Below are 19,461 nucleotides of genomic sequence, written 5' to 3' on the forward strand. Positions count from 1 at the left end.
AGATAATAGTTAATCTAAAATAACGTTAAATAATTTTTATTTTAATTATACTATTAATTTGCATCGCATAAATTTCATACAATATGTTTTATTATGTATTAAATATTTCTATAAATGAATAAATAAATCTATCAATTCACCCTATATTTGCTCCAAGTTTTGTTACCTAGTCATGGAAATTATAATTAATTTTGCTAATTATAATGAGTTAAAGATAATAAAATTTTAATAAATTTTATATATTTTTTATTGTGAAAAATATATCAAATAGAAAAAATAAAATTATTGATCCAAGTAAAAAAAATATTATCATGTATTATTCTATAATATATATATTATTCTATAATAAATATATTATTATATAATATTGTATAGTAATATTGTTATATTAAATTAAACACACTTAATATAAATGAAGATTATTATTATTTTAATGATTTACAATATTAGTGAAAAATAAAATTATTTATATCAATAAATTATTACACTTAACAGATACTAGTCAAAAGTGCAACTTTTTCACCGTGGATAGTTTGTCAACACTTAATCCACTGAAGCATTCGCATACTTGTATAAAATTTTCTGCTTTGCTATACAACACTGCTAACCGTATCATCAAATTTCCCAAGCACGAGTGACACGACATCGTAACACTCTCTCCGCAACCTCCCGCCATTTCATTTTTCACTTCCCTCCCCCTTTTCAATTCCCAAACCCTAACCCCTTTTCCCCCAAATCAATTAACCCTTTCTTCAACCTAGGCTTTCACTTCCACCTCCACCTCCACCACAACTTCGCAACCATGCCGTCGCTACTCTCTCCAGGCAAAATCCACATGCTAGAGATAGAGAATTTCAAGTCCTACAAGGGTTTACAAAAAATTGGCCCCTTCTTTGACTTCACTGCAATCATTGGTCCTAACGGTGCCGGAAAATCTAACCTAATGGACGCAATCAGCTTCGTTCTTGGTGTTAGAACCGGCCATCTCCGTGGTGCTCAATTGAAGGATCTAATTTATGCTTTTGATGATAGGGATAAAGAGCAGAAAGGACGAAGAGCCTTCGTTCGCATGGTTTATCAACTCGCTAACGAATCCGAGATTAGGTTCACAAGAACTATTACCTCAGCCGGAGCAAGTGAGTACCGCATCGACGACAGTGTCGTTACTTGGGATGTCTACAATGGTAGACTCAAATCCCTAGGAATTCTAGTTAAGGCTCGCAACTTTTTGGTTTTTCAGGTTCGTTTTTTTCTCTCTCTCTCAATTTTCTATTTCTACAATGGTTTGCTTGTTGAATGTTGAATCTTCTGAAATTGTTATTGTAGGGTGATGTGGAATCCATTGCGTCTAAAAATCCTAAGGAGCTTACTGGCCTTATAGAGCAGATATCTGGATCTGACGAGCTCAAGCGAGACTATGAGGAGTTTGAAGAAGAGAAAGCTACTGCTGAGGAGAAATCAGCGCTTGTTTATCAGAAGAAAAAGACAATGGTTATGGAGAGGAAGCAGAAGAAAGAACAAAAGGAAGAGGCGGAGAAACATATCCGACTGCAAGATCAATTGGTAACTGTATCTGCTCTTGATTTATGTTTATGTATATATTCATGCATGTCCTATGTACTAGGTTAATCTGTGGTTGTATGTGCTGTTATGTGTTGTTGGATTGGCCTTTTGTACAAATTTGATGGAGTTTCTTCCATCTGCTCTGTCTATGCCTTGAGTTTTTGTTTAATTCTTCTCTCTTTTACCATATGTTTGAGTGGTCTATACTATATTTAGATAAATATTCACTTTTTTTTTTAATTTTATAAATGTTACACACATGTTTACAGGCAAATTTATTAAGAAAATTTAATCAAGTACAATAACATTATTTTAATTTAATAATAAACAAAATATTTTAAAAAATTATAGATACACTTTGTATAAGGAAACTTTAAATTATATTTTATAATAATACAAAAATAGAGGAAGAGAATTAAGGAAGTAATTTGTAGGCTATATAGTTATAAACGTCACTGCCCAGTGTATGCTGTAAATCTTAAATCACAAACTGGAGCATATTTATCATGGTGAAGATGCGAAGCTGTACATGTGGGTTCGATTCCTATATTGAATTTTATTATTTGAAAAAAAGGACGTCATATCTGTGTATTGTGCCCATCAAACTGGATGGTACTGTCTCACCAATTTTATCTGATTAAACTGAAAAGTAACTGGTTCTCTTGCAGAACCAATCCATTGCACTGAGCAGACCAACCATAAGCCCTATTCCTGGTTGAACCGGGCTGATTGGCTAAGCCGGTCTGATTTAAAAAACACTGTTCCAAATAAAGGGTCTGTCTGTCACTGGTGCACACAACAGTCCCTCATATTTGTTACATCTAAATTGTTCCTTCCCGATCTTTTTTCACTTAAATATTATGACTTGCATTTTTATGGGCTATAACCACCTCTTCATAAATAAATAATGATGATGATGATTACTATGATGCTGATGCTGATGAGAATAATATCCGTCATCATAATAGTCTTCATACAATACAACATGTGGAGTTTGTACATTACTAATGCCACATGTTGGCACCATCCTTCCAGGTAGACGGTTTCATTAAGGAGATCCTTATTTACTTTATCTTTGATTTCTTTGCTCGGAAGAATTAAACTTCCTTCATCAATCTGGCTGAGCGGCAGAGGGGTCTCTCATCGAGTCAAGATTTGTAGACTTGAACTCATTATTACTCACTTGTTATTTGAAGATGCATGGTTTCTTCCTTGTGTAATTTCTCTAAATGTGCTAACACAACTGTCTCAAACCTTGCTATTGATCAAATAGTAATAGATTCATACTCCTCAAGTGGAACCTCAAGAATAACATCTAAATGTTCTTGCAGAGAAACAACTTCACCTACTCATTAAGAGCGTCAATGTGACCTCAATTGTAAATAAAATACTTCGAACAAAATCATTTTCAGCAGAGGTGTTACAAAGCTCAATGCAAAGCTTACAGGGCGTTACACATGCCAGAAAATGGACATAATTCTGAATGTTAATAGTGGCAAACAGCATTGCCATTGTAGCGGATCATGGGGTTGATGACACTGTGTGTTCCCGGTGCGTCATAGACGTATGGTGTGACTGAAGCATCTGTGTTCGCACTGTGTCCCAAAATTGCAGCTCATTTCATGTCTGAAGCTCATTCTGGCATCACAAGATGGTTTTTTTTTGAGAATCCAAAAAAAGTGTGGAAATCTGAACTTTCTCACTGTTTTAGGCATCCTTCCTCCACGGCTCACTCCAGAATGGCAGAGTTTCATGGGCCCCTCCTCTCTATCATAGGAGGTGGACGCATGAGGAAGGGGTGATGAATTGCAGTAGTTGAAGTAGATGAATATGCAGTACAAATAACATGGTAAAGATTATCATAACTCTAACGAAAAAATATATAACAAAAACAAAAATAGGAAAACAAATAAAATTCATCTGTAGTAATAATAGCATTGGTTATTTTTAGTCTTAGTTATTTAGTAAATACTATTAATTTTATCTGTACTCTATTTAATATACAGTTTCAATTATTTAATAATTATAAGAAATATTTAAATAGCAACTGTCCTGCTAACGCCATACTGCTATCCTAATTTCAGAGTATGACCCTCCGAGCCACTATTGATGTTAGGCCCATTATTTATGTGGAGGAGAGGGAATAAAAAATTGCTTCTAAAAAGGGAATTAACAAAAAAGGAGACAGGATGACTATGAAGTGGAATTAGTTGGGCTGAGTCATGGGGAGGTTACCCATCTTAGAAGGGTTACTCATTGTGGGAGTGATAGGACCCCCTATAGGAAGGCGTGCTCAAACTAACAGTAGCATATCAGTTGCCCAAACCCATACTGTGGAGAAATCATGTTAAGAGAAATAGAGAAGGACAAAGTGGGAATATCCACATGGATGAGAGTGAGAGGAGGAAACATGAAGTAAATTGTGTATGGGAATTCTGTTCTAAGTATTCTTAGTGGAGAGAGAAGGGTATCAAGTGGAATCATACAGTTTGTTAAGAGGCAGAGACCATTGGTTCTCTGAAGAAGACCTCTTGGACAATAGGATCTCACTATATTGTATTTTTTTACAGAAATAATACACTCTTCATCTTCCATTATTGCTTTGGTTTCTTCCCTTTACTGTTTGTTATCTGGGGTTTGCATCAAGGATTATCATTTACTTTTCTACATTCTGCAAAGAGATTTATCTCCATCTGTTGTCAATTACTGTTTCAGTTCTTCTTGTATAGAGCATTACTTCTCAGAGTTCATCTTCAATACAACCTCATCTTATTTCATTTTACTATTTTCTGTGGGATCTATTAATTACTTTACATGACATCATTTTCCACTTCATATTCATAATAGGAGTTATGACTGCAACTATCATTATTTCATGCATTTTTTATTTCCTCTTCAATTTATCTCTTGATCTGTATCCGACTGCTTGTGGTCAAATTCTCAAATATGTTTTTTCCCTTTGCAGAAATCTATGAAGAAAGAACATTTCTTGTGGCAGTTGTTCAATTTAGAAAATGATTTTGTTAATACAACTGAGGAACTTGAAGTTGAAAAAAGAAGTCGTGAAGGTGTTATTGAGGAGTTAGAAGAGTTTGAAAATGAAGCTAGTAAAAAGAAAAAAGAGCAAGCCAAACATCTGAAAGAAGTTACGCTACGTGAGAAGAAAATAACTGAGAAAGGCAACAAACTCGACAAGAATGTGAGTGTTCTTTCTTCATTTGGGGTGTGTTGTGGGAATTAATGACAACATTTTCAACTGTAGCCATTGAACTTTTCAAGTTGATCCGGTACTATGCATTTTAAACATAGTTGTTTTTGATCATATTTCATGTGAATTATGAAGAAAACCGGATTAAAAATTTTAGTGTCCAAGTTTAGAAAATGGTTTTGTTAATCTCACTATAGTGCGAGTGGTACAACAGGACTGTAAATTGAATTCCCCCGAACTGTTAACAGTACACATCTCCTTCAGATACAAAAATGAAATATAGATTTTGGACTATGTGAAAATAATCTTGCTATTTTTTTTTTTAGTTTTGTTTCCCGTTGTTGATTGCATTTGTTATGCTTTGAGTAGTTTGTGATTTTTCTGGTTTTATGTCCTTGCAGCAACCAGAGCTTCTTAAATTAAAGGAGGAAATGTCTCGCATTAGAAAAAAAATTGAAAAAGGGAAGAAGGAGCTTGGCAAAAAAATTGAACAACAAGGGAAGCATGACAAAGAAATAGCAAAGCTACGTAATGATATTGAGGATCTTACGGCAAAAGTGGCAGACGTGCAGGAAAAGAGTAGAAATGTTGGTGGTCAGCTCAAGTTAGATGGCAATGACTTGGAAGAATATTATAGAATGTGAGTGGTTATTTGCTGTAGATGAGCATCACCATTTTATATTTTATTTTTTCCCTCTCTTAGAACAGGATTATTGCTTAATGCTTGGAGTGAGCAAATGAACTAATATATAGAAAGGAATATAAGGGGGGTATTCTAGCCCTTACACAACTATAGAACACAAAGGAAGGCTGATAGAACTTGAACCTAGAACCTGGGAAATCTTATTGAGTTTTGGGTTGCACTAACAATCTGATAGATACTGGTACCAAACAATGAAATTTAATAGTAATTACAACGAGTTTCCAAGAAATTCAAGAGTCTCGGTTCTCTCTCCCTCCAAGAATCTGAGAGCTTGGTCTCCCTCCCAAATAACCTCTTCTAACCCATGGTTTCCTCATTTTATTCACACTCCCCAAATAAATACTTAACTGTTACTAAATGTTAATATTAAAAACAGTAACTGCTAATGAAAGTAACTGCTTGACAAAATGGAACGACCATATTCAGTTTCAGTTCTTAGTCATTCTTTGGGTCTAACAGTACTCCAACAAAAGGTTCACCTTGTCCTCAAGGTGAATGATAAAACAAGTGTCCACAGGGTCCCATAACTTGAAGTAGAGTGACAGCAAGCTTAAAACATGATAATTCTCACTTGGATTATACACTCTGTTTTGAGTGGTATGTTTGACCCAAAAACACAGTAGGCGTTAACAGTGCCGGTTTGATCAAACCGGAGGACAATCCCTCCTTCACCAAGGATCCGTCTGGATCTGGCGGCTTTGCCGATGGTGGCGGATCCAACTTTGAGTGAAGCCCATCTCTCTCCGGTTGTTGTTCTAGACAGGGTTGCCCTCGATTCGAAAACAATACTCGCACCATGTCTATCAAAGTGTCTAGCGAAACCCATAAATTTGCATAAATCTGCCATGCTCTCTTTCACCAAATCCATAATCATGGCATTCACGAGTGCATTTTCTGCCCCTTTCTCTATTTTTCCCCACCTTTCTTTTCTGCTATCATCGTTAGATTTAAATCCAGTGGGCCATCAAGGGTTAACGACTCTGACTTAATTTCAGTGTCCTCTTCGACAGAAGATATAGTCAATATATCTCGATATTCTGGCATGAAACGCCAGATAAATGCAAGCCAAAAGGCACACCAACTAACCTGTTGATGGCGTCAATTCCACCAGTGCGACCATTGGCGAGCACAACCTTTGAGTAACTTCAGCGCCTCTGGCTGTTTCTTCTCCTCAGGTTTTGAAATATTCCTAAATGCTTAGTACCCACCAGTATGCATCTTCTTCTCCATCGAACACTCAAAACTCCATGTCAGGCACGGTGTACAAACAACAAATCCATGAAACATTCTCTGATACCAGATATAGAAACTGGTATCTGTTTGGGGAGTTTTTTCACTAGGGAGCATTGAACATTGTGGGACTTCCTTACTAGAGCAATATCTTTGTGAGAGACACACCACATATTCACCTAAAACCTTAAGGTGTGAGTCCACAATACTCCCCCTCAAGTGAAAGCTCTACTTACTTCTCTTGTACCGCACCGGCGCCGTTGACACTCTTCAATGGAACGTTTCTTATTCACCATGGCGCCGTTGACTTTCGATACAAATAACCCGGTCCCTTTCTGACCCACAATGTTCAATGCTCCCCAGTGAAAAACTTCCCAAACAATGGTATCATGAGCAACACTTTGTGAGAGACACACCACATATTCACCCAAAACCTTAAGGTGATAGGTGAGTGAGTTCTCTCACTTATAAATGCCCAAGTCTCCACATTATCAACCAATGTGGGACTATTATCCACACTACTCACACTTGACATATTCTCAACCGTATCAAACAATGAAATTTAATAGTAATTATAATGAGTTTCCGAGAAATATGAGAGTCTTTGTTCTCTCCCTCCAAGAAATTGATAGCTTGCTCTCTCCCTCCCAAATAACCTCTTCTAATTTTCCAGAATAACCCACCTAACCTACGGTTTCCTCATTTTATTCGCACTCCCCAAATAAATACTTAGTTATTGCTACTAAATGCTAATATTAAAAACAGTAACTGCAAATATAAAGTAACTGCCTGACAGAATAGAACGGCCACATTCAGTTTTGGTTCTAGTAATTCTTAAGGTCTAACACAATCTTATCTGCTACTTACCCACACCTCTTCCTCTAGGCTGGATTCTAAGCAAAAACACCTAAATTCACGCTAATTTAGAGGTGTAGTTTACTGCAATTAATTTTCTTAATTTAGTTAAAAAAGTAGTTGTATTTTGCACTTCATGGGAATATGCTTCCATGAGAATAAAATGGTTATTGGGAAATATAAGATCCATATTAATTGAACGGTGTTATAAAAAATGATTATTTGTGTGTGTTTATAAATTATAATCAAGATCGGAGGGAGTATGTTATTTGATTTTGCTTGATAGATAAGTCATGTGTTAAGACTGTTAGGGATGTTGGTTAAGCTATTTTATATATCATGTTTATTGTTTATCTCTTTGTTGAAGATTTTTTTTTTCCCTTATGGGTTCAAATTGCTCATTTGTTGGTTAGTGTTAAAATTAAACAGAGAAAGAAAACAAATATCATTGGCCAGAAGTTCGAACGTGTATAGATTTGTTATATTGTCTATCAGGCAGAGATTTGTAGATGGTGTTCCCTGCATATGGTATTTCTTTTATTCAGTGGCCAATTTCTTATCATTAGCTGTTGGCCATGTGTTGCCAATACTTGGCAGTTAGCATTCATTTCAACTTTTGATTTGTTATTGATTTTTTTTCTTTTCTTTTCTTTTCTTTTATGGAACTTGTGATGATAACACTGTTATTACAGAAAAGAGGAAGCTGGGATGAAAACCGCAAAGCTTAAAGAGGAAAATGAACTGTTAGATAGGCAGCAACATGCTGACACTGAAGCTCAAAAGAATTTGGAAGAGAATCTTAAACAATTAAAAAGTCGTGAGTCTGAGCTGGATTCACAGGAAAAAAAAATGCGAGAAAGGCTTAAAAAAATTCTTGATAGTTCTGCAAAGAATAAGGATGCTGTTGAAAATTTGAATACAGAACTACGTGTGATGAAAGAAAAACATAATGAGTCCAAGTAAATCAACTTGTTATTCATTTTTATTTTTAAGGTATCATTACAGTTTTTGTTGTGGACATTTGTGTAATGATGTACTACTTTTGATCTGCAGGAGAAAATATGATTACTTGAAGATAAGAATTGGCGAAGTAGAAAAGGATCTACGCGAATTGAAGGCTGATAGACATGAAAATGAGAGAGATGCTAAATTGTCTCAGGCTGTGGCGACTCTGAAACGCTTGTTTCAAGGAGTCCATGGTCGCATGACTGATCTTTGTAGGCCAACACAGAAGAAGTATAACTTAGCTGTTACTGTTGCTATGGGTAAATTAATGGATGCTGTTGTTGTTGAGGATGAAAAGACTGGGAAGGAATGCATCAAGGTCAATGAGATTTCTCAATATCCTAGTTTGTGCCATTTTGTTTTTCAAAACTTTATGATTATGAAGAAGTGAGACTGTTCATATTTGCTATTGATGGTTTTTAGTGCTTTTAATTTAGTACATTTTTCTTATAGTTGATTACACACTGAATAAAAATATAAAAGAGAAAAGAACCTAGAGAACCATTAATAAGTATAGTGATGTCAGTGAATTCTAACATGGACCGACCACCTTGATGGTGGTGTCCTTGGTGTACCAATATTTATGACCATTATATTCTTCTCATCTTCTCCATTGCACCCTATACCCTCGTACCAAATTACCCCTTCACCAATCCATCTTGTAGCCGCCCTTTTTGACCTTTGCCCCAAATTGTCAGCCCTCATCCAAAACCTTTGATGTGCACCCATCTGGTCCCCCTTTCCTTAAAAAAACCCTTGCCTCCAAGTCTATAACTGTACAAGCAAAAATCAAAAGGAGAAAGAAGAAAAAGAAACCTTAAAATAAAAAGCAGGGGATTGTGAAACCCTATAGGAACAGAAGGTTGCAAAATCCACCACCTCCATTAAAATTGAACTCAGCTGGGTAAAACTCTTGGAGGAAGTGAGATGGGAGACCCATAGTGGAGTGCCAGTTGTGATTGAGACACTTCTGTTTGAGATTGCATGATGGGTGGTGAAGCTTCTGGTTTCAGGGAGGTGTGTGATAGCTGTGAAAGGGAATAAGGTTAGGAAGAGAGGATAATCCGGTGTGTAGGATCTACCTTTTACCGTGAGGACCAAATGATCAATATTGTTTAAAGATGGTCCACCGCGGTCCATGTTATAATATGCCTAGTGATCTATGTATATAGTTACACTACCTCTGCTTACATTAATATCATGGACTTCAAAATAGGGACAAAAGTCATGTGAGGGCATAAACCCTGTGATCTGAAAGCCTAAACATGAACCTAGGCTTCTGCCATTTCAGCGGATTTTATTTGAGACATCTCTTTGGTTGCAATGACAAGATTGCTGTAATTGACTTTATGTGTAAATATACCAGAAGTAGAACTGTTGCTTTCTATTTCTTTGGTTTTGATGACATGATTGTTGTATTTTTTTTAAAGGTTGTTGTAATTGCAACTACTGAAAGCTATATCTTCTGTATAAATATGCAATTTTCTGTGTTTAATCTTTGAAGTTCTATATACTTATTTGAATGTTTTTTGTTTTGTTTTGATGTTTCTCTACAGTATTTAAAAGAGCAGAGGCTTCCTCCCCAGACATTTATTCCTTTACAATCTATTCGAGTGAAGCCAATAATGGAAAGATTACGCACATTAGGTGGTACAGCAAAACTGGTTTTTGATGTGATTCAATATCCTTTTTTAACTAGCGACTGTTTTGAGGAACCTGGTTTTGTTCTTTGACTTTATTGTTCTTTGAATTTGGTCTATCAACTCGTTTTTAGATCTATTTTGAAATTTACCTTCCAACCTAGCTTGTCCATCAAGACTTTATTGCTCAATGGATTTAAAAAACAAACAATATTTGATATCAACCACGTTACTTGAAAATTTCTCAATCTGGAAAAGCACAAAAATGTGATGCGTCACCATCCATTACCACACTGTACCTTTTTATTTATCGCTGTTATATGTCCAGTGGTTTTGTCCCTATAAAATATATTTGGTTTGCACGCCTCATTCTAAATTTAGATAGTATTTCAAAATTTTACAGCAATGTGTTAAGATCAGTTTAAAGACAAGCATATAAATGTCTGTTTTTGTTGGGGGAATTACCTTTACAGTAATTCTGATATGTAAAGCAGAAGTCAACCGTCATTTTTACATTATAAAAAATTTGCCGGTCCAAATTCTTTTAATCTGTAAAAATTTACTACTGTTGCACTGTTCCCCCTAATCTTGTGCTGTACTGATTTATGTTTTTTCTTCTGTTTGTCTATGATGTTTTATTTCCCATATCTCACTAAAAACAAATCTTCTCCCTAATTAGATGTAGTTTTTCCTGATGTGATCTTTTTTTCAGTGGTTTCCTTTCATCGAAATGCCGTTGTACGTTCTATCAATTTGTTGACTCCTATAAAGATCCTACTACTGGATTTAAACCACGTAGTCTGCATACATTGAGCATAACTCATTCTTCTATTCTTTCCCCTCTATATTCACACTTCATGAAATTTAATTTATATTGATGCATTTTAATATTTAACTAATTTGCCTATAAAGAACCTGTTTCAAGCTTTTGAACTTAACTATTGCAAGTTTGATCCCCCCTTGGAGAAGGCAATTCTATTTGCTGTTGGGAATACTCTTGTTTGCGAAGACCTTGAGAAAGCCAAACTTTTAAGCTGGAGTGGAGAGAGGTTTAAAGGTAATAATGCTTTCTTGACATTATTTACCTGTTTTGTATTATGTTATTCTAACACACATCATTATTACTTAAACGGGGTACTTGGATATTCTTCTTGATTTCTTATATTTCTCCTCTGGCATCTTGTTATGTTTCCTTTTTGTTTAATCAAATTTATAACTTTTCGACTGCACCTTGATTTTTTTTGATGTGTTGTTGCTTTCTGAAGATCTAACCACCCCTTTTGTTTTTTGAGAATTCTACTGTGTACTTACTATGCATGTGTTGCATTCTTGGTGCCTTGAATCTTGGCTGAATACATAATAGTGAACATTTCCATATGTAATTTGATCAGTTGTAACTGTGGACGGAATTTTGCTGACGAAATCCGGCACAATGACTGGTGGCACTAGTGGTGGAATGGAAGCAAGGTCAAAGCAGTGGGATGACAAGAAATTTGACGGTTTGTACTAAATTCTTCTAAGATGTAGATTTTTAACTTGGGTCAAAGAATTGCTCTTGAAATAAGCATTTTGTTTTTCAGCATATGTTAAGAAAAAAGAGCAGTATGAAGCGGAGCTGAAAGAGCTAGGATCAATAAGAGATATGCACCTTAAAGAGTCTGATACAGAGGGGAAAAAAAGTGGACTTGAAAAGAAAATTCAATATGCTGAGATTGAAAAGGTAACTCCATAAAGATATCAACTGTTCTGGCTTGCAAGCCACCAGGCTTTGAAGGTTTTTTGTGCGAGACAATCAAGCATGCAAAGCTTATTTCATCTAGTGTGTGGATACATTTATCTTTTTCCTTGTTCCTATAGTGTGTTGATGTGTGTTAGGTCACTGACAGTAAATTGGTGCCAGAAAGAGAATTGTTTGTCTCTATAATTTGATCGGATATGAAAAAGAAAAGAATACAAGAGATTACTCTCTTCCACTGGAACTCATCCAGTCACAACTAGGGAAAAGCCACAGATAATCACACCGTTAGCTCAATCTCAATCTCTTTACACATAGGGAATAAGGCCAGCCATACAAACTAACCTAACAACCTTACTGACTTGTAACCAACAGCAACTAACCTGTTAGTTCTTATTGGCTGTAATACCTTTATTCCTCTTTTGATAAACTAATGCTGTTTTTACCTTTTGTAGAATTATTATTAGAAGTATTACTGGCATTACTATCATGTCTAACAATGTGGATGTGCTTGCAATGATTGTGTTTCACAATCAGACATGGATGTGGTTTTGTAGAAAATAATGGAATACTTTGTGGCAAAATTGTGGGATCAAAGATGGAAAGGCACCATAATGGACCTGTGTTGAGATCCGGGTTGAGTTTCATAGAATGACCGTTTTTAAAAAGAAAACTCTGATTAGGTTGCCTTTGTTCACTTGATCATTCTCTTGAACTCTCGTGCTGAATCTCTTCTTTGCTCCGTCACTCGCGACAACACTTGCTCTTTGTACCTAAGAAGCACTAACAGAGGCACTGACACATCGGCACTGGCAATAATTTGAAAAAATGAATAAGTTGAACGTAATCACATGTGCTAGTGTTATGTCGGAAACTGACACATGTTGGACACCAGGTACACCTTTGTTCAGACATAAAAAGTAACAATTATTTATTTAAAGCATAATAAGTAACAGCATAATATCCCAAATCTATGTTGCAAATTCTAGATAGCGCTGCAGGATGTTAGATCCCACTATAAAACAGTATACATTACTCTTGGCAGCAGCAATAGGTGGTCTTTTCCTGCTCAAATGTTGGATATTTCCTGCAAAACATCCTCCATATGTCTCAAATGAATCATTAACAGCTTTCTTTCTATCAAAAGCTTTCTTTCTATCAAAAGCTTTCTTGGCTTTGAGCTTTATTTCAGCCAGTATTTTTTTTTCTAGTCTCCCTTTATCCCCAGTCAATGTTATTAAATAGCAGTCATGTCACTATTGAACAACACAATTTGAATAATAAATTTTGTTCCATGATATGCTATTTATTATAAAATATTGTGAAAGACTGGCTATAGCGGCTCCAGAGCACTGGTGTATAGTGGAATTTGAACAAACTGCCATTTCCCACGATCCACAGTTGACAACATTGGCAGCAACTAGGGCAATAGCTTGATATCTCTAACTTACCTCTTCTTAAAACCACAGTTTAGCTTTAAGTTTTTTTAGAGTTTTTAGTCATTTCATTTTATTATAAGTGCGACCCTACCTTTTCTTCTCCCTCATTTACGAAGAGACTTAACATTTTCTTCTTCGGGTGTAAACTTTTCTTTTTCCGCTTTTCTCTGTGATGAAGAGTACCAGCATCCGTTGACGACTAAGACCGTTAGTCTTAAGAATGTGTGGGTTGGGCCTAAGTCACCCTACAAAACCAGCTTGTTAGGTGAGGATTGCCCCCATATATAAACACATGTTCTCGTCATATATTGTCTGATGTGGGACTCTTAACACCCCCTCTTACGCCTAGGATTTACGTCCGAGGCGTGGAACTAAATGGTGAGTGGCCCAATAGATTTTAAACGAGGCTCTGATACCATCTTAAAAAATATGGTTAGACCTAACTCAACCCTACAAAACCGGCTTGTAGGGTGAGGATTGCCCCTACTTATAAACATGTTAAGACCATATATTGTCATGTGTGAGACTCTTAACAATTAAGATAGGAGAGCCTTTTCTATAAAATACACACATATACATATATACGGATATGGATATGAAAGCCTTTTCTACAGTAGTGATTTTTTCTGGCTTCTGTTCCTCAATATTTGAATTCTTTTTGGTTTCACCTTTTTCCAGAGAAGCATTGAAGACAAACTTTCAAATTTTAGTCTCGAAAAGGGGACCATCAAAGAAGAAATTAAACGTATTAGTCCAGAACTGAAGAAGGTGACATTGGCAATTCCTTTGTTTATTCATAGCAGTGTTCTTGTATACCAAACTTGTTACTTATTGTTTTTGTGCTGCAGTTAGGAGATGCTGTTGAAAAGAGGAATAGAGAATTAATTACTCTTGAGAAAAGGATAAATGAAATTACTGATCGGATATACAGAGACTTCAGCAAGTCAGTTGGGGTTGCAAATATTCGTGAGTATGAAGAAAATCGACTCAAGGATGCTCAAAATGTAGCAGAGGAGAGGCTGAAGCTGAGTAGCCAACTTTCGAAGTTAAAATATCAGTGTGTTCCTTCTTACCTTTTTTTTCTTTCTAATCACATCCTTTCTTATTGATAGCAAGCACAACTTACGCATTACGTAATACTTCATGCATGAATGCATTTGTAAGCTTACAAGCAACTAACTAGTATTTTGCTTACGGTGTGTTATAAAACCAAATAGTTCAGCATTAGATTGTCAAATTGGACAAAATAATTTTTGGAAGCAAATTAGGAATGAAGAAAACTACAACTATGTATTGGTAGTTTGTTTCTACTGTTATGTTGTATTATACAGCATAACTCTTTCATTATTAGGGTATGATATATTTCACATTTATACAGTGAGACGGGCCTTATAGGTTAGTCCAGTGAATTGGTTCCTTTTTGCAATATTTCGGTTCTTGCCGGTTCTCATCAAATTCACAGAGGTCACCAGTTTTAGAACAATGAAATTAAAAAACAGGATGGGGGAAGATGAGTGTTCTGGTGAGATGCCAAGTTGGAGGGAAAAATGTAACTAGAGGACAAAAGAAAGAAAAATACTAATTCAATTAAATAGAAATAGACAGCCCTTTCATTTCCTTTTCTTGTCTCTTAACCTTTTTTTAAACTTTAATTTTTCAATACTGTATAATGAAATTGAAAAAACCAAAATGATGTACACACATTTCATTTTTCAGTAATAATGTTTTATAGGATGCTATTTATAGTCTGTAATTATATATAAGAAATATTAGTAACATACTTTGTCAAAATTCAGTTTTTTTTTTTAGAACTTGCCAACTATATTCCTTATTTAAATTATTCTACAGGTTGGAGTATGAGCAAAATCGAGACATGAGTTCAAGAATTGAAGAATTGAAATCTTCCATAAGTGCTTTGGAGAATGATTTAAATCGGGTACAGGACAAAGAAGCTGAAGCAAAGTTAGCAGCAGAGAAGGCTACCGAAGCGATCAATCAGTTGAAGGATGAAGCTAAAGGTATATAGCAAAGATAAAAAACCACGACTCATCATTGTATTTCATTGCATTCTCTGTTGTTGTGACAAATTGGTTCTCTGTTTAGTACTTAGCTGTTTACCATTTGAAATAAACGGGTACACAGTTTCTTGATCCTGACCGAAGCAGACTCACCATCATTGCTATTTTTTGTTTCTGTCATGGGAGTTTTATTATTTCTATGTTCTTCTGCTGTTTTAGAGTGGAAATCGAAGTCAGAGGATTGTGAAAAGGAGATCCAGGAATGGAAGAAGAAGGCTTCTGCAGCCACAACAAACATATCCAAACTGAATCGTCAGATAAACTTAAAGGTTCGACAAGCAAAATTTATTTGCCTGTGTACTTTCATGCATATAATGCGTAGATAGCCAACATCGTTAGTGTTGTTACAGGAGGCACAGATTGAGCAGATATTAAGCCAAAAGAAGGAGATATCAGAGAAGTGTGAACTAGAACAGATTAGCCTTCCAACCATATCAGATCCTATGGATACCGATATCTCAACTCCGCCTCCAGTTTATGACTTTGATAAACTCAGTAAGCCACTAAAAGAAAGGAAACCCTCTGGCAGGGATAAAATAGAGGTAGATTTCAAGCAAAAAATGGATGCATTGATATCTGAGATAGAAAGAACAGCACCCAATTTGAAGGCATTGGACCAGTATGAGGCTCTGCTTGAAAAAGAAAGAGCTGTAACTGAAGAGTTTGAAGCTATCAGGAAAGAAGAGAAGGAGAAAGCAGATAGATTCAATGTAGTAAAGCAGAAGAGGTATGATTTTTATTTCTCTCAATTTGTCATTATTTGTCTTGTTTATAATATTAGTTCATAGCTAATAGTTTGGGCATGTATGGTTTGGGTATTTGACTTCGTAGCTTCCTTGTGCACTCCAGTTGCTATTGTGGTGTGAATGGCTGCTAGGCAAGGCCACGCCATAAAATTATGATGCAACCCACATTAAATGACGGCCTGTGGCAGCTCTGGCGCAATAGTAGCTTATAAATCTCGTCAAGTTCCCATGCTTTTGTGGCGTGAGTGAATGGGTACTAGGCAATGCCACACCCTAAAATTGTGATGCAACACATTAAATAGTGGTGTGTGGCAGCTCTGGCACAATAGTAGCTTATAACTTGCTTTAAGCTCCCTTGCTCTGAATTCTGAAAACTGAAATTTTTGTATTTCATTTCCTGTGGGGTTGAGAATAGGCTGGTCCAGACAAGACTTTGCTTACTTCCCTGCCTGTCAAAAAAGTCTAAGGCCTTGCCTGTCATCTATGATACAACATTTAAAAAAAAGGGTACGGTATGTTAATAAAAAATAAGAGTTTTCTATAAAATGTACTAGTAGAGAACTAAATTGTTTGGTTCACAACAAAACATCACTCGAAACCGAATAATGAGAAAAAATGAAATACCACGAGTACGGTATGTGTACCAGTACCAGGTATGGTTGCAAACCCGGTACCGGTACTAAACCATTTTAGAAGTGCCCAAGCTTCAGATCCTGTCATAAATAGGTTTTACTCTAAGCCTGATCTGACCAATACCACGATAGGTTTTATGATCTAGATTTTTTTTAAAGTGTAGCCTAATTTTTTAGAAATTCTAGTTGAGTGTTGCTCTATTTTGTAATAAGATGATATTTCTCATAAATGTATCTCCGAATAAGCCTATCTGTTTAAGTATTTACTTAGACTAACATAATTAAATTATTGAAAAGGTCCACAAACATATTACTTTTTTATCACATTGTACAAGATTTACAAATTATTATTATTATTTCACTTAAATAGGATGACCTGTTATGCCCGGAATGCTTTTTTGAGGACATGAAACTCGATCTTTTTGGTTAAATAGACTTTTAAGATAACTTTGACCTGACCTGAGCCTAAAATAAGTCTAGCTAGGTATGGGCTTGATGCAGGCAAATAATTATAGGCCCATGGCGTCAAACTGACGTATTCCCACTCCTCAAGGAACAAGGAACAAAATGAAAACAATATGTACTTTTTATAAGTAACTATTTTAGTTTGCTGTTGTTTGTCATGTCTTTTTGGTGAGACCAATGTTTATTTATATGTTAAATGCAGATATGATATGTTCATGGATGCTTTCAACCATATAGCTGGTAATATAGATAAAATTTACAAACAACTTACAAAGAGCAACACACATCCTCTGGGTGGAACAGCATACCTAAATTTGGAAAATGATGATGATCCGTTTCTACATGGCATGAAGTACACTGCTATGCCACCAACAAAGCGATTCCGCGACATGGAACAACTGTCTGGTGGTGAAAAGACTGTTGCTGCACTTGCATTGCTATTCTCCATTCATAGGTAAAGTTGTTTGTACTTGCAAACTTTATTTTTCTATATGAGCATATTTGGTTTGAGAAAATAGTTTTCTTTCCTTTTAATCACAAATCGATCCACATTGTTTTTACTTTTCATTTTAAGATTCAGGAAGAGTTCATCCAACACATCTTGCCTGCATCAGTTTCATACATAGAGATGTGGTGCGCATATTCATTGACATGGTTCCAACTTTATTTCTTCAGTTTTAGGCCTTCACCATTTTTCATACTGGATGAAGTTGATGCTGCATTGGACAACTTGAATGTTGCGAAGGTTGCTGGGTTTATTCGTTCAAAATCTTGTGAAGGAGCGAGAGTTAATCAGGATGCTGATGGCGGAAATGGTTTTCAGAGTATTGTAATATCTCTGAAAGACAGCTTCTATGACAAAGCTGAAGCGTTAGTTGGGGTTTACAGAGACTCTGGAAGAGGGTAAATTTCTTTTTTTCACATCATTAAATTATTAATATTTCCTCCCCCTCCGTCTATTCAATATGTTGATGGCATAAATCTAATCTATTTTCCTAGTTTGTTTAAATGATATACATTGTACACTATTTTTGCTTTTTTGCAGTTGTTCGAGTACTCTCACATTTGATCTGAGCAAGTATCAGGAGTCATAAATTTCATCCATTGGATACATTATATAAGTTGCTTGCGCTGTACAGAGTTCGCGGTGCATTGTTATTTGTTGTTTACCGGTTCGTGTGTAAATTACCAGCTGGTTCCTTTCTAAAATATTATTGTAAATAGGAGTTCCTCATTGTAGATGATTTATATGCATTTTATTTCACTAGAAATGTTATGCAGCTAGACTAGGTGGTAAATGTAGTGAATTGATTGAACCTTATTATCTACCACGTCTTTGTATTCTTAATATTAATGCTATATGTATAACAGTTCTTCCGAAACGTCAAACGGGCATGAGAATTGAGGCACATTGTTCATAATGAATGAACCAATTTTTTTAACGTGTCTTAAGATTGACAGAAATATTAGTTTTTAACTTTATCATTATATACTAAAAAAAGTTAAACTCATACTTTTAACTTATTAGACTGACTGATTTTGAAATTGAAATTTTCACTTTTCTTTACTTCAACTGTGTGGTTTTAGTAATTAGACTATTTGACAGTAAAATACAATTACACAGTCATGTCTTTAAGTTTAACTTTTATTTATTGACCTTTGAAGTTTTATTTTTTTCTGAATCGATCATTGTGTTACATTTCACTTGTATGGTTAGCCTTTGTGTTATACTCCTGTTGAATTGTTTTGTATGCTATGTTTTGGAGTTTTGCCAATAATAACTAAAGATGTACAATATTTGGTATCAACATAGCATTAGTGATTGTTAACTTACTATATATTTTTGGATTAGTATATTTGAACTATTACTTTCCAGATGAAGACATTGATGTAGAAAATAAAATAAATTTACTTCCAGACGAAGACATTGATGTAGAAAATAAAATAAATTTACTTTCAGATGAAGACATTGATCATTGATGTACTTGTATAATATAAAATAAATTTAAATTTAAAGAAGCGAAGGAGGAACAAAATAAATAGAAACAAGTGAAGGAACATCATAAATAGATGAATCCCACATTCTGACATATAACGAAGTGAAGGAACAACATAAATAGAAGTGAAGGAACAACATAAACATAAATAGAAGTGAATGAGCT

The 19,461-nt window shown here is 35.3% G+C and overlaps 1 protein-coding gene across 2 annotated transcripts; it reads left to right on the plus strand.

Moving 5' to 3' along the window:
• Positions 1-517: 517 nt before the first annotated feature.
• On the plus strand, positions 518-18,741 carry LOC127097760 (structural maintenance of chromosomes protein 1). 2 transcript variants are annotated; one of them, XM_051036247.1, is made up of 18 exons: positions 518-1,240; positions 1,327-1,563; positions 4,529-4,762; positions 5,173-5,411; positions 8,252-8,518; positions 8,613-8,883; positions 10,121-10,244; positions 11,151-11,261; positions 11,596-11,703; positions 11,785-11,924; positions 14,057-14,146; positions 14,227-14,435; positions 15,227-15,396; positions 15,616-15,725; positions 15,807-16,183; positions 17,502-17,753; positions 17,975-18,202; positions 18,345-18,741. In XM_051036247.1, the coding sequence occupies exons 1-18, from the start codon at positions 803-805 to the stop codon at positions 18,391-18,393; spliced, it is 3,654 nt and encodes a 1,217-aa protein (XP_050892204.1). In that variant the 5' UTR covers positions 518-802; the 3' UTR covers positions 18,394-18,741. The 2 variants fall into 2 exon arrangements, with proteins under 2 accessions (XP_050892204.1, XP_050892205.1); XM_051036248.1 differs by lacking the exons at positions 518-1,240; positions 1,327-1,563 and adding an exon at positions 2,549-3,412.
• The last annotated feature ends 720 nt before the right edge of the window (positions 18,742-19,461 follow it).

Source organism: Lathyrus oleraceus, chromosome 6 (assembly GCF_024323335.1).
Source record: "Lathyrus oleraceus cultivar Zhongwan6 chromosome 6, CAAS_Psat_ZW6_1.0, whole genome shotgun sequence".
Classification (NCBI taxonomy): Eukaryota; Viridiplantae; Streptophyta; class Magnoliopsida; order Fabales; family Fabaceae; genus Lathyrus; species Lathyrus oleraceus.